At 33.8% G+C, this 23,978-nt stretch overlaps 2 protein-coding genes across 4 annotated transcripts; one reads left to right on the plus strand and one right to left on the minus strand.

Moving 5' to 3' along the window:
- Positions 1–1,806: 1,806 nt before the first annotated feature.
- Positions 1,807–8,041, plus strand: LOC104224524 (YTH domain-containing protein ECT1-like). 3 transcript variants are annotated; one of them, XM_009776205.2, is made up of 11 exons: positions 1,813–1,972; positions 3,104–3,159; positions 3,776–3,837; positions 4,353–4,497; positions 5,111–5,160; positions 5,283–5,684; positions 5,830–6,336; positions 6,532–6,744; positions 6,918–7,088; positions 7,285–7,447; positions 7,817–8,041. In XM_009776205.2, the coding sequence occupies exons 2-10, from the start codon at positions 3,132–3,134 to the stop codon at positions 7,411–7,413; spliced, it is 1,707 nt and encodes a 568-aa protein (XP_009774507.1). In that variant the 5' UTR covers positions 1,813–1,972; positions 3,104–3,131; the 3' UTR covers positions 7,414–7,447; positions 7,817–8,041. The 3 variants fall into 3 exon arrangements, with proteins under 3 accessions (XP_009774506.1, XP_009774507.1, XP_070023668.1); XM_009776204.2 differs by lacking the exon at positions 7,817–8,041 and having other exon boundaries at positions 1,807–1,972; positions 7,285–7,621; XM_070167567.1 differs by lacking the exons at positions 1,813–1,972; positions 7,817–8,041 and adding an exon at positions 2,868–2,886 and having other exon boundaries at positions 7,285–7,621.
- Positions 8,042–9,289: 1,248 nt separating this feature from the next.
- LOC104224525 (agamous-like MADS-box protein AGL80) lies at positions 9,290–10,255 on the minus strand. Its single transcript, XM_009776206.2, has one exon. The coding sequence runs from the start codon at positions 10,253–10,255 to the stop codon at positions 9,290–9,292; it is 966 nt and encodes a 321-aa protein (XP_009774508.1).
- Between the last annotated feature and the right edge of the window lie 13,723 nt (positions 10,256–23,978).

The raw sequence follows: 23,978 nt of genomic DNA on the forward strand, positions 1-23,978 counted from the left end.
AGTAATAATATTGTTCGAAAGAACCTAACACACTTTTCCTACAGGTTGTACCTGTAAGATTTTGTGATGTTCACAGTTGGGTAAGATAGAAAATTGCACGGTGCATTTTCAGTCACTTTATGAGTAATGACTCAATAATACTAAGCGAAAGGCCCAGTTTTTCACATTATTAATAGATTAATTTACCTTATTAAAAAAAAGTTTTGAAAAGCTCAGTCTTACTAGAATTGTTGGATACATGTGCTTGCAGCTGAATTCAATGGTGACTCCATCAACATGCTTTTTGTTGTTGATTTTGCTTCAAAAGAGCATAAAGGCAATGCCTAACGCTAGCAGAAATTTATTATATAAAGATCAAAAATCGATCAATGTTTTAACTGCTTTGCAGTTTTCTTGAACACAAAAACCCAATTAGAAGAGAAATTTTATTCACTAAGGGGAGAGAGGTAGTGGTCATGAGTTTCAAATGAAGCACAAGTTTCTTTCTTTCTTGATATGTTTCTGGCTTCCGAAGTTATTAACTTTTCAGTCATTTTAATTGAAGTTATAGGTCTTAATGAAGTTGTATTAGTACATACACCTCTTTTTTGCCTTGTTGCTTAAAGCCTATACAAAAGACTAAACTTTGAAATTCAATATTGTTCATGGTGGCAATGGTGGCGGAGAGGAAGCAAATTTTGATGGTGGAAAACAAATAGAGAGGAGGGGTAAAAGTGGTTAGGGGCACGCAGGAATGGATGTCCAACTTGAACAAACTTAACGGATTAGGGGTATATTTGAACTAATAGTATAACGGAAAGGATATATTTGGACCTAAAGTATAACGAGGGGTATATTTAAATCTTTTCTCATAGTATAAGGGTATATCTGACCCTTCACCGAATATTTAAAGAAAAATATAGAAATATTAGGTAGAAAATATTTCCCTAAAGCGAATGAGATTTCATGCAATCTTGCCTTTATCCTAATAATGTGAACTTCTTAATTATATGTGAGCATTATGTTATTTTAATGCCATTTTTAAGTTGATTCTACTCCTATAGAATGTTTTAATGTTTCTTATTCAAATTGTCATCTTGCTTTTTGATGGTATTCTTCTTTGTGGTTGGTTGATAAAAATCACTCTTCTCTCATTGTTGAAAATATAAATAAGAACAAAACTTATATGAGTTCAACTTTTCTGTCTTGCGGTCTACCTTGAGTCGTATAACACTTAAATTAATATTTTATTATAATTTTTTTCTTTAAAAATACGTATGAATAAGCTCAATTATTTGTTTTAATATTAACATATCCTTTCTATATATAGATATTTATCAAAAAAGACATGGCATAAATGAAGAATGTTTTAAATCATGTGCCATGTGTTTCATTCTAATGCACATGATTCCCTTTTCTCATTAAAAGCCAATTGTGGGGAAAAAAACAAAGATGTCAATTGCCACTAACAATCAAACCTAATACTTGCAACAACTTCTTACTATTATTTATCTATTTTCCATTCAAATTTTTAAAAAAATCCCAACCCAAATTCAATTTCTAAAAATGTAAAACTAATAATATTGCAAGTGTCATAAAATATCTCTCAATATCCAAAAAATCAATAGATATTTATTTTTTAAAAGAATAAAAATTAGTGCTCTTCCACCATTCAAATAGGCAATAACAAAGAATCTTTAGTACCAGCCATTGACTATAAAATCAACGGCAGATAGCCTATTCACACCAAAACAAGGAACAAATATCAACCGTTAGATCAAAATTAAGGGTTTTAGTCACAGTGCCTTTACACTCCACGCCTCCTATTATACTCTCACGCAGCTCTTTCTTCATTCTTTCTCTTTCGTTTTCCCAAAACCTTTGCCACAGGAAAACCGCTCGTTTATTCCATAGCGGTTTCGTGGTTCAAAACCATATACCTAGTATAGTATCAGCTTTACTGGATCGGTGGTTTTGCTTATTTTTTTAAAAGGTGAGTCTTTGATTTTTCTTTTATTTTCTTTTTCAGTTTATTTTTGGTTGCTGTAAGCGAGTAAGAAAGATCTAAACCCTTTACTTCTTTTGAAAGATTATTTATAGTTTTTTTTCCTGTTTCATATGATTTTAATGGAATTTTTGTTTTGTTTTGTTTTTTATGCACATACACAAACTCATGTCAGAGCAAGAAAGATCTGAGGTTTTCTTCCTGAAAAATATTTTTCTGTGGTTAAACATGATTTACTGTAAAAAGGAGTCGTTTTGGGATTTTTCATTTTTTTTGTATTTATTTCCACTAGAATTAAGCATGCTTTTCCATTTTTTATTGAGGTTAAAGTTCCTTTCGTTTTTCTGTATTGGGTGAAAAACTTTATGGTAGCTTTTTTCATGTGGACAATTGTATGACATGCTCTGAAAACGACATGCATTATACTAAGCTGTTGTGTTGTTTTCCGTTTTTTTTGGGGGATATGTGATTATTTTCAGACTTAAGTCTAGGTATTTTATAGCTTGCTACCTTTTTTTCAGGAAATTTCCAATTATTTGGTACCAGTGGAATAGTCGAGGTGTCATAATGATTGGAAATCCGTATGCTCCTATTAGTTAGCTGATATTCTTGCGTTGTTATGAAGCACTAGTATAGGATTGAGGACTATATTTTCTCTGTCCCCTTATTTTATGGGTAATCATTGGAAACATTTTTCAAATGTATAAGTCCACCCTTTTTCTTTGTTGGTCAATTTTGGGATAATATGAGGGAAACCTTACATTTGATGGGCTATCTTTCATTTCCTTGTTTTTAGGCATGAAAATATCTTGTTTTTTGATTTTTTATCCTGTTCTGCTATCTACAAGTTCATGGCCTGGAATGAATTTCATTGTCTTTCTTTGTCTACATATGATTGTAAGGCATGTGTTTAATTCAATGTTTTTGGAAGATATTCTTGTCTGCATGGGTTTGTGGGTTGTTTTCTTCTTTTCTAGTCATGAAAAGAATGTTTTTCTTAAATGATTTTGAATCTCTCAATTATGTCTTATTGAACTGTTTTTCTTAACCTTTTATTTGTTCTCCAAGAATATATTTTCTTTTTACCTTAATCTTATGCATTACGCCAACTGGTCGCAGGTTAGGAATTGGATTTTGAAGCTCAACAATGGCAGGAGAGAAGATAATAGAAAAACGTATCCTGCTAATATTTGTTCTTGGATGTTGTAGTACATTTCCTAGCTGTTTTATAAAATTTTTGAAATTTGTGAGGACATGGTTCTTAATGTGTATAATTTGCCAATCTACTATTTCGCATGTGTTGGAAATATTTGAAGACTGAATTATTCCAAAATATGATATAATTCTTTTTTGCTGGCAAGCGGATTTTGGAATGTTATGAAGTGACAGGGAATATATGAATTTCAAAATCTCAAGGAAGAGTTCAATGAACTCTGAACTCTTGAAATAATGTTTTCAGGAACCAGCTTTGATCTCTAATTGTTATTTTTTGTTCAACTCCCATGGTGGGATTAAGTTACAAACTGAAAGCAAAGGGGCATACTAAATTTGGGTGTTATAATTGCAAATATTTATTGTCCTAGTCTTAGGTGCATGTGCTGACATCAGATGTGCAATGACTACTGTTTGTAAGACTATAATGCTTACAATCCACCCCAATATCCCAACATAAGATTCTAGATTTTCGTTTGGAAAAAGTCCTCTGTTTGAAGTTACATGTTCTTTTGTCAAGTCCTGAAGTCGAACTTACTAAACTATTGTATATTTTGTTATTGCTTAACTATTTTTAAGCTGAAGCAGTTGCTCCAGGATCGAAATCTGATTCCTCTATTAAGCTGACTGAGAAGGATCTGGTATGCTGCAAGTCAATCACTTTCTCTTATTGACACACTTGTATGTGTGGTTTTGAGTTGTATGTAAAAAAACATTTTTTGCTAAATATCAAGTAGGTTTCCTGATTTGGATTTGTATTACTAGAAGGTCTTGTTTCTGTGATTGCAAGTCTATCATTTTTTTTTCTTGTTTCCATGATGAATTATCTTTTCTGCCCAAAAGTATGTGTTATTATTACCTGCTCTTTGAAATATATATTTCTTTCTTTTCAAAAAGAAATGATTTTTTCTTGGGGTGGGGATGGGAGGGGTTGTTGGCCAGAGGGGGTGGTGGGTTGGGCACAAAGATAATGCTTATCCAGGCTTGAGAAGTGCTTATATGCCTTTTCTCTTGAATCCCACATGTTTTCAGTTGTGAGTGGGCATTTGTTTGGTTCACTTAAAAGATCGTGCTTATCGTCTAGTTTTTTATCCTTCTAACTGCGTGTTCCATTCTTTTTCTTTCTAATTTTCGGTGAAACGCACAACATGTACAGATTTCCAAAAAAGATGGAAAAGTTTCTGACTCACTGTCTTCTTTGGGAGCTGTGACTGGCATCAAGGGTGAAATTGATCAACCACCAGTTGCAGAGCAAGGTGCTTATTATCCACCTACTAGCTATTGCGATTACTACTACCCAGGTCAGATATTGAATTGATTTTTTTTATTGTTCCTTTAGTTTTTGAATCAGCTCCTATTTCACTCATGATGGACAGATCATAGAAAAAATATGCTGCAAAAGTTTTTGTTATTGATCAGACTAGCACAGACATAACTACCGTTATCGTCACCACTTGAATACTATTCTGTATATAAAAATATAAAAAATCTTGATTGGAACTTGTTCTTTATCTTATGAAAAATAAGTGTGTATCTTATTCATATAGTTATATACTGTAAGGTGTTAATTGTTTTCTTATTGTGCCTTTAAGTTTTGAAGCTTAAGTTAAATTGAGGGGGATGAGCTTCTCCGACAGCTGTCGCAAGTACTGAGAAGTCAGCAGATTAGCCTAAGTTTGCTACATTCTATGAGGGTTGACTTGTGATGAACTATATCTTTAGGACATGCTTTATATACTCTTTAAGAGAGATTGCTACATCCGTGGGTACTTGTTTACGGATTGTGGCACATAGTATATTTTCAATTCCTTACTCCTTATTCCTTAAAGTTGATCTGTGGATGTACTTGGTTTGCTGTTGAATTATCTAGTATAATCGTTTGGATGATAACGTGTAACTTGCTGCTTTTTACAGGCTATAATGGGACTTTTAATCAGTTAGATGATCAAGCTTACTTTAATGCGGTTAGTGCTACTTCTCTAATATGCAAATTATGTTAAATTGCTTTGTTGCCTGACAACTAAATGCAATCTGGTGATTTATTGATTTGTTTCCTGACAACTAAATGCAATCTGGTGATTTTCAGGGTATTCAATCAGATAATGGTTCCCTTCTCTACTATCTTCCCGGCTATAATCCTTACAGTGCTGGATTTGTGGGGGGTGATGGGAAGCAGTCCTATCTATCATCTGGATATCTTCAACAACCTGTCTCATATGGTTCAGAGTCGTTGCCATGTTATACATGGGGTTCGACGTACTGTGCAGATATTACCAATAGTGCTGCTCCCAAATCTGGGAATGTTAAATCAACATTTGGCCGAAATGGTTCAGACAAGTCAAATGGTTTTAATTCTACAAAAACGAATAGCTCTTTCGCAAACAAAAACTCGCCCGTACTCTTTAACCCAAAGACTCGACAGTCTACTGCTGCGTCAAATCTGCCAAAGTCTAACCATCAAGCTCAGCCTTTCAAACCAGCGAACAAGGTCTGTTTAATGTTTCCCTGGATGGGGAAACCTATGTTAAAAGCGCTCTCAAGTTCTTCGTTTTCTGATGTTTTTTCTCGTGTTATTAGTGATGAATTTTCTCTTTTTGTTTCTTTAACATCTTTTAATCCATTTGTGTTGGCAGTTTCGACCCGATATCCAGTCTGGAGGCCTGATTAAGGGGTTTCATATGGTTGGGGATTTCCCATCATACACCAGTCAAAATCAAGGTTTTTTCATGCCTTATGATCCCACTAACTACCAAGCAAATGGTAGAATGTGGAATGGGAACTACAGATTCAAATCACGTGGAAATTTCACCAGAAATGGTGTGTTTGAGGCCTCAACTGAGTTACCTCGTGGTCCCCGCGCCGACAGCAGGAGCAATCCTTCAAAACCATCTGCTGAGGAGGATCAACTTGGGCCAATTATTCAGAAGAAGTATAATAAAGAGGATTTCAAGACTCAGTACGATAATGCCTTGTTTTATGTTATCAAGTCATACAGTGAAGATGATATTCACAAGTGTGTCAAATATGATGTATGGTCAAGTACTCCTAACGGGAACAAGAAACTGGATGCTGCCTTCCGTGATGCTGAGGGTAAAGCAAGTGGAGCTGGTTCAAGCTGTCCTGTGTTCCTCTTCTTTTCAGTAAGTTATACTCTGTTTCATGTTTCTTCGGTTGGAAATAAATATCTACATCTGAATGTGATTGTTTTCATTTGTGCATGCGTCTTTGAATGGAGGCTCATTCCTTTTCCCCTTATTTTTGTTAAAAACATATTTAGAATGTTATGGGCGGTCTTGATGTAACTTTTTCTGATTTCGTTCTCTTTGGAATTTCAGGTAAATGGTAGTGGACAGTTTTTAGGTGTAGCTGAGATGGTTGGACAGGTTGACTTCAAGAGAAACATGGACTTTTGGCAGCTTGATAAGTGGAGCGGATTCTTCCCAGTGAAGTGGCACATAGTTAAAGATGTCCCTAACACACAGTTCAGGCACATTATCCTCGAAAACAATGATAATAGACCTGTAACCTATAGCAGAGATACTCAGGAGGTATGCTTCTGTTCTCGCTCTACCATTTTGGCTATTCCTATAAAGGTCTCTGATTGGAATGGCAGAATTTGAATTTGAACTTTTAGGTTTTGTCTCTAATTGTTCCCTTGGCTCTCAGCTTCTGTCTCGTTTCTTAATTATAAAGTTATTTAACAATGATGCTGTCTTTCCAGATTGGGCTGAAGGAAGGTATGGAAATGCTTAACATTTTTAAGAGCTACTCGGAGAAGACATCTATATTGGATGATTTCAATTTCTATGAAAAGCGTGAGAAATTGCTCAAGACTAAAAGGAGTACAAAACCAGCTGGTCAAGCTGATGTATTCGAGAAAACTGATTCTCTTGTGAGTTTCTCTCTCTTCTTGTGCATTTAGATAATCTTCAACAAGTAGACTGGCTGGATGTTTCATGTAAAGCTTTGGACATAGTTATTTGTGTTTGAAGCACACATTTCATCAAAAACAGTTAATGTCTGGGCAATATTGGTCGTGTTTAGCAATCCGTTTCAAATATCATAATTTTAATATTGTTGTGGTGCAGAAACAATTCAAAGGAGGAGACAAGATACATGAGGAAGAGCTGAAGACCAAGTCGGCTGATACTGCGTCTCTTGTTTCTCTCACCAAAAACCTCTCAATTAATTCAAGGCCATTCAAAAGTAGTGTGTGAATCATGATGCCTCCAAGAGGCATCTTATGACTAGGTAGTCCTGAAGCATCAAAAGACATCCCTATTTCCCCTTTTTGTGTTTTGCTTTTGTTAATTAGGCATATAGGCATATTCCTCCCATTGGTGGCTTCTGGGATGGCTGTACTAGTCTCTTTTGTTAGTTTTCATCTCATCTTTAAGAAAGGAAAAGGGTTCAGTTTCTTTTCTATTGTCTTTTGCCATGTTTGTTTCTTTTCCAAAGATCTCTACTTTTTGTTTTTGATTTTTTGCAGTATTGATGAAATGTTGATGACCTCCCCCGCATGCAGTCCTAGCTATTATTACTTTACAATGGGGCTAACAATTTAGTTCTATTATGTTTCCTTTTTAGTCATCATATTACTTATGCGCTGACTGATTGCAGTTTCTCCAGAAGGGAGTTTGTGGGAATCCTGCATTTCCTTGCTTAGACTCAGTGGCGGAGGCAGAACTTCTGCTGAGAGGGTTCAAAAAAGGAATAAGTTAAAAAATTTAAAGAGATTGTAGCTAGTGGAAATTGAACTACTAAGCCATGCTTTTGGGTTGTGTGAAAGGGGATTCAAAATTAAATTTTGCATTATGTGCATAGTGTAATTTTTCGTCTTGTTTACTTTTTGTTTTTTGTTTTTTCGGCCTCGTTCTTGTTGGTAACATGGGATGTTTGAAATCGTTGAACTACTAAAAGTATTGGAATCCTGCATCTCCTTGGTTAGAACAACAACTAACATACCCCTGGGAGTAGTGAGTACGCATATCTTACCCCTGCCTAAAGGCTCCTTGGTTAGAGTGGATGGCAAAAGTACATAAGTAGTATATTTTGCTTAGTCTTTGTACAAGTAAAGCTTGTATTTTTCTGTTACTCTATTTATTAGAGTGACATATTGGCCTCATCTTCACAACCTCTCCCCACTTGCGGGATCACATTGAATATATTGTATTCCGAAAAAAGTAAACAATAAATATCGTCGGCTATTTGTGTAAAAATCCCTTGTATTTATTAGGGAAGCGTTGTGGTCTCTTTACCAAGGGGTGTCAAATTGACACCTCTTTGCCAGAAATTTATATGCATAGATAGGTAAAAAAATATTTTTATGTATATATATTGTATGTCGATTCCTCGTGTTTTTTTATATATTTATTTTCTTATATTTTGACTCCCCTTATGGGAATTCTTGCTCCGCCACTAACAATTAGGACCATTACGGCGTTCAACATATTCAAAAGCGAAAGGCAGTAATGCATAGCTTTATACTGTGACGCCTCTTCTGCGTAATTTGAAGTTATGCACTCTTGATGTCGCTTAGTATATGACAAGAATTAATTAATTGGTAACTTTATAAAACTGATAATTAGATTGATATCACAATCTAGAATTCATTGTTGGGGTAAAAACATACACGCTGTAGGTGTACTTAACTTGAATTCATATCATTATTATAAGTATTCTAAATTATTTAACAACTTCAATGGGGGGAAGTAGTGCACTGACGCATAAGTCTAGATCTTGAATGTTGATAAAGTTGATTTATAATTTCCTTGCCACTGCGTTGGAACTATGAGCTTATTCTTTTTTCTAAGAGTTTCTAGCTTACCAATATATGTGGCAATAGATTAAACAAAAAAGGATTTGGAGTGCCAAAAAAAACAAACAATAAATTTCTAAAATAGAAATAAAAAACAAGTCCTGAGATATCTCAAGTACTACTTCAAAACACTAAAACAAAGGAGAATCCTATATATAACAAAAATAGTTCCTTGTACATCGCTTGATGATAGAAGAAATGGTTTCATTCTCGCTAAAGTAGCAACATACTTTCTAGGCTGAAGGAAGATCAAAAGACCAAATCTTCTTCTGTTGCTACTGCCTCAAATAAGGTGATAGTTTTAGTTTCTCGTCTCGCTCGTTTTCCTTCGTAGGATGGTACATTTGGGGCAAAGCACTTGGCATCATCATGTATGGAGCTGGCTGCAGAATTGTTGGAGCTACATATGGTGAATATGTCATTTGATTATTAAGCATCATGTTATGAGACATCATTGTCTCATACTTCATTAATGCACACCTCATATTATTGTTGCCATTGGAGGAAGAGGATGATGATGCACCGTTATATTGCCAATCATTCTCATTCATCATTAACATCATCATTTCTTGATGATTAATGATGGAACTACAATAAGGATAAATTGCACCTTGTTCTTGATTATTATTCATGAAATTACCTCCATGTTCCATTCCTCCTTGTACCAATAGAGGATTAACATTATCATTGTAATGAGTCAATTGGCTTAATCCTTCACTTGAAAAATTCCCTTTGAGCAAATCAATTCTTGACTTCACTTTCTCAACTTTGTCATCCAATAAAGTTAAGAATTCCCTTAACTTAATTTCAGATAACTGGTTCATGAACTCTAACCAACATGGGTATTTTTTCTGCATGTTCATCTTTCTCAACTTGATCAACTCTTCCTCAACTTTCTTGTTTCGATCGAGGAAATAATCAGACAATCCAAAGGTTTTTGTACTGCCAGATTGCATACTACTCTCCTTTTTGTATTCGTCGATAAGATTCTGAATCTCTTCAACTTGTACAGTTTTATTAGTACTATTCCCAGATTGCATGCTATTGTTTGTCCAAATCTCAGGCTCAGAGTTGGAACCATTGCTTTGTTTAGGTCCATACATGATCATACATCCATTCACATTGCAAAGAGTTGTAAATTCATACAATTTCTTCATTAGTCCGTCTTTCCTTTTCTTGAATGTTGCATTCCTTCCTTTCTCTTTGCTTATTAGTTCCATCTTCAGTTTTGCACGCCCCATCTCTCCTTTCTTGATCTAACACAATTTAAACAAAATTCTTCAAGATGGAAAAATATTGATTTGAATCTCTCCCCACAATGGAGAAATACAAACACAAAGTCAAACAAAAGATTCTTTAAAACAATAATAAGATGGTATGTAATGTCTATACAACAACAATAACTGCGTCTCAATCCCAAACAAGTTGGTGTCGGCTATATCATGAATTCTTACTGACCATGTTTCTCTCCGTAATAGCTCAATTTATGTATGTTATTTAACTTTTCTACTAAGAGAAAACTCTAACAAAAATCTAAAAAAGAAAAGTATTGTTTGTGGATTTTTTTCTTCCTGGGGATCTGTTTAGTTACTTATTTTAACGTCCATGCATGTTGAAATAGTGAAGTTTGTAATGGTAAAATTTCTTTCAAAGTTAAGGAGCACAAAATTGAGAAAACAATATAACTATAAAAGCAAAAGCCATGATTAAAAGCCAAAGATGTTAAGTATAGGAAGAGTAAGAACTAATTGAAGAAAGTACCTTTTGGAGTTCTTTTTTAGATAGGGCTTCCTTCAATCAACAGAGGGAAAGAAAGGAACTTCTTTCAACCTTTTATAAAAGGATTTCTTTACATGAACGAAGGTGTTCGTATGCATCAATTAATTAATGCTGTGTTTTTTAAAAAAGGCTACTAAAGTTTACCAAATTTTTGAAAAGGAAAGTGCGCGTCAACATTTAATTTTGTATCCTATTAATTGATTTTCTTAGATTCTTACTTGATCACAAATCTGCTTGGTCAAAATTAATTGAAATTTACCATATTTATAGTACATTCAAATTTATAATCGTATGGTACAAAACTCACTAAATAAATAATCTGTTGTTCTAAATGATATACAGTTGGAGAAAATTTTATCAATGTAACGACGGAATAAAGAGAGTTAAGAAAAAAATTGCATATTAGACATACTTACTACAAAGAAAGAGCACAGTACAGACATAGAAGTTACCGTCAAGACTCCTCTTTTTAATTTTCTTTTTGTTTCCCGTCACTATCAAGTGTCCGATATTCATATTGAACCCGATTAAATTCACGCATAAAAATCTCACATTGACAGGTAAAATGAGTCGTAACAAAGACAACTCGATACTCAGAACTTCTCTAATTCTATTATAACATTAGAGATGCTTAAAGCCACTACACAAATTAGGCCTAGAAGTTTTCTCTATTTTCTTCGTGGTAAAATATACGATTCAACGTTGTATATGGAGGCGGAAAATTGCTCCTTTGGCAGTATTTTTCTTTTGTTATTGTTTGACCAAAAAGTATAAACTTTCTGTTAAACTATGAAATCTTATATAATAAAGGATTAACATAGTTAATGATAATATCTCTAGATTTAGAAATAATTAGCATAAATAACGTGAGCTAATGTTGGTGGGAAACTCACTATTAGAAATCCGAAAAAAAAACGATCACAAAAAGCGACCAAAGTTGATCGCTTACACGTCAAAAAGCGACCAAAAAGCGTCCAAACTGGCTTGGTCGCTATTTTGATGGTCGCTTTACCTTAGAGACCAAAGTTGGTCACTAATTAACGACCAACTTTGGTCTCTAAGGTAAAAGGACCAAATATTCCGGGTAAACAATATACCGACCAACTTTGGTCACTTTAATATTTTAATAATATAAATTTAGCGACCAAAGTTGGTCTCTATATTTAAATTAAGTTATTTATTTATTTATTTATTTATTATTATTCAAAATATAGCGACCAGCTTTGGTCTGTAACTCAAATATTATATATTAAAATCTGAAAAATAGCGACCAAAGTTGGTCGCTTTTTTTTTATTATATTTTTTTAAACATTAGCGACCAAAATTAGTCGCTAATTTCAAGAATTTAATTATTTTTTAAACGTAAGCGACCAAAATTGGTCGCTATTTTTCAGATTTTTTTAAAAATAAAATAGCGATCAAAGTTGGTCGCTTTTTAGGATATCTGGGTTAATTAGCGACCAACCTTGGTCACTATTGCCCAGAAAGTATTTTTTTTAAATAGAAAAGCGACCAAATTCCCTATTACAAGCAACAACAACAACAATACCAACAACAACAACAACAACAGTAACAACACAACAACAACATTAAAACCAACAAAGTATAAAGTTCAATCATATCCTAAAGGCTCAATTCATATCCTAAAAGTTCAATTCATACCTACAAAAGTTCAATTCATATCCTAAAATTTCAATTTATAAACTAAAATTCCAATACATAAACTAAAAGTCCAATTCATATCCTAAAGGTTCAATTCATATCTTAAAAGCTCAATTCATATCCTAAAAGTTCAATTCATACACAAAAATTTCAATTCATATCCTAAAGGTTCAATTCATATCCTAAAAGTTCAACTCATATCCTAAAAAGTTCAATTCATATCCTAAAAGTCCAATTCATATCCTAAAGGCTCAATTCATATCCTAAAAGTTCAATTCATATCCACAAAAGTTCAATTCACATCCTAAAATTTCAATTTATAAACTAAAAATCCAATACATAAACTAAAAGTCCAATTCATATCCTAAAAGCTCAATTCATATCCTAAAAGTTCAATTCATATCCACAAAAGTTCAATTCATATCCTAAAATTTCAATTTATAAACTAAAATTCCAATACATAAACTAAAAGTCCAATTCATATCCTAAAGACTCAATTCATATCCTAAAAGTTCAATTCATATCCACAAAATTCAATTCATATCCTAAAATTTCAATTTATAAACTAAAAATCCAATACATAAACTAAAAGTCCAATTCATATCCTAAAAGCCCAATTCATATCCTAAAGGCTCAATTCATATCCTAAAGGTTCAACTCATATCCACAAAAGTTCAATTCATATCCTAAAATTTCAATTTATAAACTAAAATTCCAATACATAAACTAAAAGTCCAATTCATATCCTAAAGGCTCAATTCATATCCTAAAAGTTCAACTTATATCCACAAAAGTTCAATTCATATCCTAAAATTTCAATTTATAAACTAAAATTCCAATACACAAACTAAAAGTCCAATTCATATCCTAAAGGTTCAATTCATATCTTAAAGGCTCAATTCATATCCTAAAAGTTCAACTCATATCCACAAAAGTTCAATTTATATCCTAAAATTTCAATTTATAAACTAAAATTTCAATACATAAACTAAAAGTCCAATTCATATCCTAAAGGTTCAATTCATATCCTAAAAGCTCAATTCATATCCTAAAAGTTCAACTCATATCCACAAAAGTTCAATTCATATCCTAAAATTTCAATTCATATCCACAAAAGTTCAATTCATATCCTAAAATTTCAATTTATAAACTAAAATTCCAATACATAAACTAAAAGTCCAATTCATATCCTAAAGGTTCAATTCATATCCTAAAGGCTCAATTCATATCCTAAAAGTTCAATTCATACACAAAAATTTCAATTCATATCCTAAAGATTTTAATTTATAAACTAAAATTCCAATACATAAACCAAAAATTTCAATTCATATCCTAAAGGTTCAATTCATATCCTAAAGGTTCAACTCATATCCACAAAAGTTCAATTCATATCCTAAAATTTCAATTTATAAACTAAAATTCCAATACATAAACTAAAAGTCCAATTCATATCCTAAAGGTTCGATTCATATCCTAAAAGTCCAATTCATATCCTAAAGGCTCAATTCATATCCTAAAGGCTCAATTCATATCCACAAAATTCAATTCATATCCTAAAATTTCAATTTATACACTACAAAAAAATAGCGTGTAGCGACAAGCCATATTCCGTAGCTAAATAACGACAGAATATCGACTTATAACCTATTGATGAATGAATGTAATTCATTAACTCTATTATAATACAAATAATGAACACAATAGCATATACTATAACATGCTATATATGTAGTTAAAGTAGCACGAAGTGTGTGTTATATATACACACACTAACATATACTATACTATAACAAGTTATATATACGTTATAGTATTATAGTGAAGTATCTGTCTCTCTCTCTCTCTCTCTGTCTCTCTCTCTCTCTCTCTCTCTCTCTATATATATATATATATATATGTATATATATATATATACAATTCATAGAATAATATTATATTGGTTTATCAATTCATTAATTATTCGTACGTAGTAATGTATAAGATTGATCATCAATTATAATATAGTTTATGCGTGTGTATGAAATTACTCATATACTAAAATATAATTTAAAAAATTCATTTACATACATGCTATTATAATCTATTAAAAGTAATTACCTAGTTAATATAATTTTTTAAAAGATTATGCTTATAGTTTTTAATTATTTATAATAATTATAGTTAAATAAAATAAATATTTATAGCTAATAAGATTTTTTATAGCTTATAATATTTAAAAACTAAAAAGAAAAAAAAATTTATTTAATTATTTTTAGAAATAGCGACCAACGTTAGTGGCTATTTTGGTCAAACAGTCAAAAAATAGCGACCAACGTCGGTCGCTAATTATCCAAAAATTAAAATTTGCGACCAAAGTTGGTCGCTAATTTTAAATAAGATTTATTTATATTTTATATAATATTTAAAATAATAATATAATATTAAAATTTTAGAAGTGGGTCCTAAATTAGCGACCAAAGTTGGTTTCTATCTGCTTTCCCTTTCGTAAGCGACCAACTTTGGTCGCTAATTTTGAATTATATTTATTTATATTTTATAATTTTTTAAAATAATAATATAATTATTAAAGTGAGAAATCCGGGTCGTGACAAGATTAGCGACCAAAGTTGGTCTCTATCTGCTTCCCCTTTCGTAAGCGACCAACTTTGGTCACTAATTTTAAATTATATTTATTTATATTTTATAATTTTTTTAAATAATAATATAATTATTAAAATTTTATAACTGGGTCCTATTCAATATTTCTTTGATCAAGCAAGTCTGACCAGTACGGTCAACATTTTGACCACATTATCGACCAAAAAGCGACCAAAGTTAGTCGCTAATTTCAATATTTCTTTTACCAAGCAAGTCTGACCAGTCCGGTCAACATTTTGACCACATTATCGACCAAAAAGCGACCAACGTTGGTCGCTAATGTATTTAGAATAATTATTTAATAATCTTCTCCAATTTAGTGACCAACTTTGGTCGCTTTTTTTGACAGACCAATTTTGGTCGCAAATTTTTGGTCGTTTTTTTTCGGATTTCTAGTAGTGACTGAAAACAATGCACATTTAATATTCCGAAGGATTTGAGCAATAATAGAGGAACATCAAGCAATAAATAGCAATAAATGATATTTATATAGATAAGGAGAATGATTCACCCAATATTGAATGAGATGGATGAATCTCTTTTCTGACAGTGATGAATGACAAACAAATCCTATAATATTGGAACTATTCTCGGATCTGATGGAAAAGTATAAAATAATAGAAGATGGAATCTTATTAAAAAGGTAGAGTTTGTATCTTTGCTAGAGAGAGAGTCTTCTTCTCAAAAAGTGTTCTTATCAAATGAATATTACATGACTTATCCCCTTATCTCTTTTTCTATTTATATGAGACATATCCCTAATCAACCCTAATAGTACAATTGCAGAGAATATTCAATGGAATATTCTCTTTAATATCTTATTGCAAAAACCAGCCATTAGTGCTCTATCCTTGATGCTCCCTCGACCATTGTCGACTGCCCGTCCATGAATCCCACTGTTTCCTAGTCGACCTCAACCACATCTTTTTCCTTAATACCACTTTATGCTCAATTCCCTTAAGGCAATTTTTAGCCTATATAGTTAATCCCTCCGCTTATGAAGGCCGACCTTGGACGACCTTGATGAGCGGACTCTGTTAGTTGTGGTTGAGAAGTTTAGGCAAACATGTCGAGTAGTAGCATTTCAGACGAGCAACATGCCCTTTCGTGAGCCGCAACCTAAGGTCATGTTGATTCAGAGTGACGTCATGACATCATGCATCATTATTACGCATCTTCCTAATGCCTTGCATCATTTTTCGTGCATCTACCATTTCGATAATGCGCTGGGTAGTGATGGTTTGTTTTCTCGATCCTGGTGCTTGAACTCTTATAAATAGGGATAAACAACTATTTACCTATGTTTTGCATTTTTAGCATCGAACCTCTGTGTCTTCTCCCTCATTCTTCATTTTAGAGTTCTTATCCTCACAGCTTCACTACTGTGTATATGCCTTCCTTGATTCCGGTAGTACCAACTGCTCATAACCCTTCTCTACTTGCAACATCCTCTTCGTTTGAGGAAAAAGGAAAAAAAGATGGTTAACGTATCTCCTAGTTCTGGTAGGGTATCTGACCCTGTTCCTTTAGTAGTACGTATGCCTCCCCATTATATTTTTAGTTTTAATGTTGTTTCGGGCGTTCCGAAAGTTCGAGCGAGTCCATTTATGATCCCGAACTTGTTGGTATGTTCGGGTGGGGCCCTGGGGTCCCCGAGCGTCAACTAAACGAGGCCCGGACCAAGTTGAAAGTTTGTAGCAAGAGCTGAAGCTCTACCTGCTGTCATAACCACACCTGCGGCCCAAGGAAGGCAGCCCAGGTTCCGCAGATGCGGCGCCTTTTCGCAGAAGCAGGACCGCAAGACCAGAAATCTGTCCACAGAAGCAACCCCAGCTGGCCCAGCCAAGTCAGTAGAAGCGGACACCTGGTCCACATAAGCGTATCCATAGGTGCGGCCTATGCACCGCAAGTGCAAAAATCGCTGGGGCAGTGCACTTTATTTAATACGGTTAGGCATTTTTCTCCCACTCTTTACACATTTGGGCGATTGGGGAGCTCTCAAAGAGGGGATTTCGACTTAACTTTGAGGTAAGTAATATTTACACAATGTGGGTTAAATATATAGTTTATGGGTAGATAATAACATATAAATTAGTAAAAATCATGGGTTTAGGTGAAAACATAGGGTTTTGATTAAAATGAGATTTAACTACGAATTTTATTATGGAATTTAGTAGAAATTATATATTTATGTTCCTAATGTTATGGGTAACCACTTTCTTTAAAAAATTCCGGAATCCGATTATGTGGGCCCAAGGGTGAATTTTAGGAATCTTGCAATTTAGGTTGAGCAATCACTTAAATGGTGGAATTATGAACTTTTGAGCATAAATTGATTAGTTTATGTAATGTTTGACTAGTTTCGAGTCGTTTGACGTCAAATTTGAAGGTTTGAACGTGTGTCATGACCCGAATTTTCCCCACATACGGGAATCGTGATGGCGCCTACTCGTAAAAGTTAGGCAAGCCGACAATTACAGTTTTACAACCATTATTATTAATTCAAACATAAACAGATAATAACTAAAATATAATAATTATGAAATGCGGAAGTGATATAGCAATCCAATAATTCTAATACATAGCTACCCCAAAGATATGGTGTCACAATCCACGAACGACTAAGATTTGCTACAAATATAAGTCTGAAAGAAGTACAACTGTTCTCGAAATAGAAGAGCCAGAAGAAACTAAAATGTGAAAAATGGGACTTTAGGCTCTGCGAACGCCAGTAGATCTACCTTGGTCTCCCTGGACTAAAGGCAACAACCTCGAATCTACTCACAAGGTCCGGCGCCGAGATCAGCACAAAAAGTGCAGAGTGCAATATCAGTATAACCGATCCCATGTACTCGTAAGTGTAGAGCCTAACCTCGGTGAAGTAGTGACGGGGCTAGGACACGACAACCATATAAACCTGTGTAGTTAAAGCATATACGATTAGAGCAATAATAACAAAAAATAACAGATAAAGATGGAAGGGGAAACATGCTGTGGGGAATATAAAATTCTAACTATAATTCAACAGAGAAGCATAACGAACACCATATTTGTATCAACAGGGATAATGAAATAGTAACACGTGCACGGCATCACCCTTCGTGCTTTTACTCTTGTTCTCACCATAAGAAACAACAGAAACGACACGACATCACCCTTCGTGCACTAACTCTCATAATCGTGACACGACATCATCCTTCGTGCATTAGCTCTCAAATCATGGCACGACATCACCCTTCGTGCATTAACACTCACAATATCAACACGACATATCACCTTTCGTGCATTAACACTCACTCATAATATCATGCACGGCATCACCCTTCGTGCTTTACACTCTTCCTCATCCAAACAAATAGAAACAATACATCCCGGCAAGGAAATCAACAATAGAAATAATAACATCCCGACAAGGGAATCAATAATAGAAACAATTGTCACACCTCCTTTTTCCGCCCCTGCGAGGGTACGTAGGGAGTTTTTTCCAATTAAAGGACAATCGAAACGGGATTTGTTTATTTATTTCAGAGTCGCCACTTGGGAGATTTAGGGTGTCCCAAGTCACCAATTTTAATCCCGAATCGAGGAAAAGAATGACTCCATATTACAGTCTGCGTACCAGAAATCCGGATAAGGAATTCTGTTAACCCGGGAGAAGGTGTTAGGCATTCCCGAGTTCCGTGGTTCTAGCACGGTCGCTCAACTGTCATATTCGGCTTATTTATCTAATTTTAATAAAAATATGAACTTATGTGCAAATTTTATCTTTTTACCGCTTTTATTATTTTTTAATTATTTTTACAAGAATGTGAACATTATTTAAAAACATGTCTTTGGATTGCGTCACATAAAATGCACCCGCGAGCCGGAACGTATTTTTATTCAATGTTTTGGGATTTGGATTTGGGTCGCATAAATGCGCACCCGTGTTTAAGAATGTATTATTATTAAAATCATGCCTAAAGCGATTAGCGTGTTATTATTTATGGGTAAGACTGTGGAATTCACTAAACAATCCATCCCGAATTCTAAATACTCAATTAAACATTTATTGAGGGCCCCGCAGTTAGTGCATTTTATTGGGCGAGACTCATCTCATTTTTATTTTTAAAAGGACAGTCCTAAAATACCTACATTTTTTATTGAAATTTGTCTCTACAAAATAAAGGAGAAATATCTTAATTTATTTACATGTTATTACCTAGTTACATTATACTAGACATGTTCTCAGTTTGTCAAATAAAAAAAACATAGCAATTCTAATTTTAATCCTAGACCATTTACATGCTGAAATTAACCAATATTATTTAACTAAACAATATTTCTACCAACTTCCTACTAGATGGCCTATTCGTTTGATTTTTGACTCGACGGAATTACTACACCATTTATTTATTTTTAGGCAATAGATGTAGATAGTTCATTTGTTAAGCTATCGTCGAATGTTCCACTATATGTATTAAATATCTACATGATTCTGATTTTTGCAAGCTAAATAATTTATACATACAAATAAAATTCAGAATATAATTAAATATAATTCAGAATTTCAACTCTTCATTTTTTCGTATTCATGCTTCATATTTCGGATTACAATAACCAGCGTGTCAGTTGTGTACCTGATATTGGAAGCAAAAGAAAATGAAGATGAGAATCAACAGCAGTAATAACAATACAGCACAGCAGCAACAATCCAGCAACAGTAACAACCCAGGAACAGAGTTTGCAAACCGGTGGAGTATTAATCCCAAAACAAAAACTTCAAGCTTTGATGACACAACAACAATTAATGTTAATTTCAAACAATGAAAGAAAGCAGAATATTTTTTTGGTTTTTTTTATTTGAAAGTTTAAATATTTTTTCGGAATTTTCTCTCTCTTAAATGTTCAGCCTTTTTTTTTCCTCTCTTATTCTCTTTCTGTCAGATTTTTTCCTCTCTTTTTTCTCTATCTGTATGTGTATATCTGTCTTAAATCTGATTTCCAGACTTCTACTTATATCCCATCCAAACCTTTTAATCAATTAAAATTAACTCATTTTCTCTACCAAACCCATTATCTTCCCACTCATCCCCATTACATTAAATAAGTATATCAACCCCACCCCATTATATTTTGTCCCCCATGCCTAACATAAATAAATACAAGATTCCTCCCCACTAAATTTTGTCTTGTCCCCCCTTTATATTAAATAACTATATCACAACCCACCCCATTTCATTTTGTCCCCCATGCTTCATAAAAAATTACAAAATGTACAATTCCTAAACTATCCCTCCGACCTTATTGCAAATTACTATTTTACCCCCGAACGTACTACAAATTACCAAACTACCCCATCAGCTATAACAATCAATTAATCAAACTTAACCAAAATATAGACAATATGATCAATTTCTAACAATGTTCAAACAACAAATCACATGAATATGATTTCTTCAATATTTCAACAACAAATCACATGAACACAAATTGAACAACAAAGAACAACTAAAATTTGATTGAACAATATTTTAGCAACAAACAATCCTATTTTTGGATTCAACAACAACAATCAAACAAGTATATTTAGATTTCTAAATTCAATAATATTGAACTTAAAATCAACTCTAACAACATTGCAACAAACAATTCTTATATTAAACTTTAAACAAGATTATGAGACCAATTCAAGAAATAATCATAAATGGTAAACAAGAAATCAAGCTATACAAATTTCGGATTCAAGAACAAACAAACAAAGTATGAACATGAATGAAATCTATTTTAAACAACAAACATGATGGATTCAAACGATTAAATCAACATATTTCCCTTAACACAACTAAATTCTTTTAGACAAATAACAAGATCGACGAAGAAACAATTATTAACTTAAACTTGAACTTAACAATATTAACAATTTCTAAAAATACATAAACACATGAAACAAATTGAAGAAATAACTAATTTAATTTCAATTTGAATCTAACAAACATTAAACTAACAAATTTTTACCTAAACAATAAAACAAACATGAAATAAACATGAAAAACAAATTAATTAATTTACCATTTGAATCTAAAAATTAAAATCAACAAAACACATGAACAAACTAAAAATTAATTCAAACGATAGACAAATAAAACAAGAATTGAATCATTTATTGATTCTGGATCCAAAAATAACGAACAAAAATTACGGACAATAAATGAGATTCAAAACCAATTAACCGGAAATGAAACGACAACAACGACTGATCGACGATGAACTCGTATGGACTGTTTTTACGACCCCATCCGAAACTCGAACAAACGAGATGGTTTGAATCTCGTTTTTGGACTGGATTGAAGCAGCTGCAATGGGGTTTGTTTGGATGACGAAGAAGAAAGCAGAAGCAGCTGGCCATAGCGAGCTATAGCATCGCGGCACGGCGGTAGCAGAAGCGGCATCGATGGAGCAGCAGTGATAGTATCCATGGCGTCATCTGCGGGGAAGGAGAAGCAGCGTGAAGCAGAAGCTTGCAGCCAGCAGCAATGGCGACCATGGCAGCAACAGTCCGCAACACGTTTGGACTGGAAGATGAAGCAACTCGATGAAGAACCAGTCGTTTGGACTAGAAGATGAAGCAGCTCGATGAAGCTTTGGTCGCTTAGGTTCTTGGGGTCGTTACGAGGTCTGTTTGGACACAACGCGTTTTTGAATTGGGAAGTAGGCTTTGAGACGAGGTAAGTCTCCTTTCTAACCTTATAAGAGGGAATTAACCCCATAGGTGAATTGAATAAATATTTGTACCTATCTGTGGGGGCTACGTACGTACGTGGTAACGGGAGTCCGTACATAACTACTATTATGTTATTGTCGGGGTAGTTTAGGACCCGCATCATGCTATATTTGAAATGCTTGCATCCTTACTTGCTATTATAATCACTTAAGTCATGCTGGAAATTGATAAAATAATTAGAGAAGGTTATATTCACTTACTTGAGGATGTGTATGAAATACTTGACTATAAATGAGAAATGGGTGCTTTCTTGAAAATAAATTGTTATTTGTGGATCGGGCTGAGTGCCTCAGTAGTAAATAGATGCATCTATGGTTCGCGCCGTTCGACCTCCGACAGTGCACAGTTTAATAATTTGTTGGATCGGGCCATATGACCTCGGCATAATTGCGTATGTTAATTTTTCGGAACCCTCTGTGATTTACACTACTTAAATGCTTTGAAATGTAAGTTGTTAAATGATATGACTAGAATTGAAATTATATTTATGAACGAAGAACTTATCACTTCCTGTTATTAAGCTGTCAGTATTATTCATGATATCCATGCTTAGCATAATACTTTAATTATATTATTGTTAGCCCTAGTAAGTGTTAAGTCGACCCCTCGTCACTACTTCTTCGAGGTTAGACTGGATACTTACTGGGTACATATTGTTTATGTACTCATACTATGCTTCTGTACTTAATTGTACAGGATATGAGGCAGGTGCATCTAGTTACCCGCCCGACGCGCATACTTGATCTTGGACGGAGACTTCGCGGTGAGCTGCCCCCTTTCGAGTCATTCAACAGCATGCCGGAGTTTCTCCTTTGTTTGTATCTGTCTATTCTATTTCAGACAGTCGGATAGTCATCTTTTGTATATTCTGCTAGTTGCCCACATACTTGTACACTAGATCTTGGCACATATTAGTAGACTTGATTTTTTGGGTTGTATTTCTATAGTTATGATTTCTTTTAGTTGTTTCCGTTTTTGCTTGCCTTAAAATCCGTTATTTATCAGTTGCTTTAAATTTAAGTAAAGTTAGATATCGGGATTGCTTAATAAAAATAGAAAACCATTAAATTGTTCACCGTTGGCTTTTCTAGCAACGGATCTGGATGCCATCACGACCGGAGTTGGGTCGTGACACTGATATCTTAAAGCCATAAGGCTTCTGATACTTTATTTTAAAGAGTCAAAAGAAAAGTTAGTCAATAATGTGAAGGAACACAACCATTAATGAAAAGTCACTTCTTGAAAAATAATAAGTAAATTTAAAGGATGAAAAACGTATCTAACGCTTTAGCATTCTAGCCCTTTTTTATGTACTTGATATGGGATATCAGTTTCCATTAAATGTAAATTGGCTTATATATTCAATCATAATTGCGCATAATTGACCATAAAATTATTATTAATCGTATTAGATCCTTTCATAAATTAAAAAGACATGTGTCGTGTGCCCCAGAAAAGATGACAAACCAGGAGATGAGCATCAACGGCGGCATTGAGATGATCCGAAAGAAGGTGGTAGAGGAATGGGGTATTTTCTGAGGAAGAGTCTCCTAATTGGCGTTACCCTATGAGCTTTCCTGAGAGCAGGCAACTCGAAATGCTGCAGGACATTCATCGCCATTGCACCGATTTCCAAAGCTTCAACTTCTCAATTGAGCCAGTGATAGTTGGTGGATTGAGTTTTTGCAGCTACTCGGAGTTGCAAAAAATTACTCATTTTAAGTGTGAGAAAATTATTCGGAAGACTCTATCAGGAAGATTGTTCTGTGGCACCATTGGTGAAGGATCTGAAAAATGGCCTGCGGTTGTAAAGACATGGGATCTTCTCCTTCCTATGCAAGATGGACATGCTCAACTTCTATCTAAATTTTGTGATGATATCGAGTTATTCACAGATGAAAAAGCAAATACGCATCAGAATTTGGTAAAATTGTGTATGTTTTGTTGTGACAAAAGGCTTACAGCTGTCTATGAGTATGGTGAAAAATTTACCAGACTTTTGTCTGATGTGCTTCTGGATGATGAATTTGGGTGGGATCATCGGATAAAAGTGGCGACTCAACTTGTAGATCTCTTGGCATCCTTGCATGAGAAGGGAACTACGGTTGGCTGTGTTACTACAT

This window comes from Nicotiana sylvestris, chromosome 1 (assembly GCF_000393655.2).
Source record: "Nicotiana sylvestris chromosome 1, ASM39365v2, whole genome shotgun sequence".
Lineage (NCBI taxonomy): Eukaryota > Viridiplantae > Streptophyta > Magnoliopsida > Solanales > Solanaceae > Nicotiana > Nicotiana sylvestris.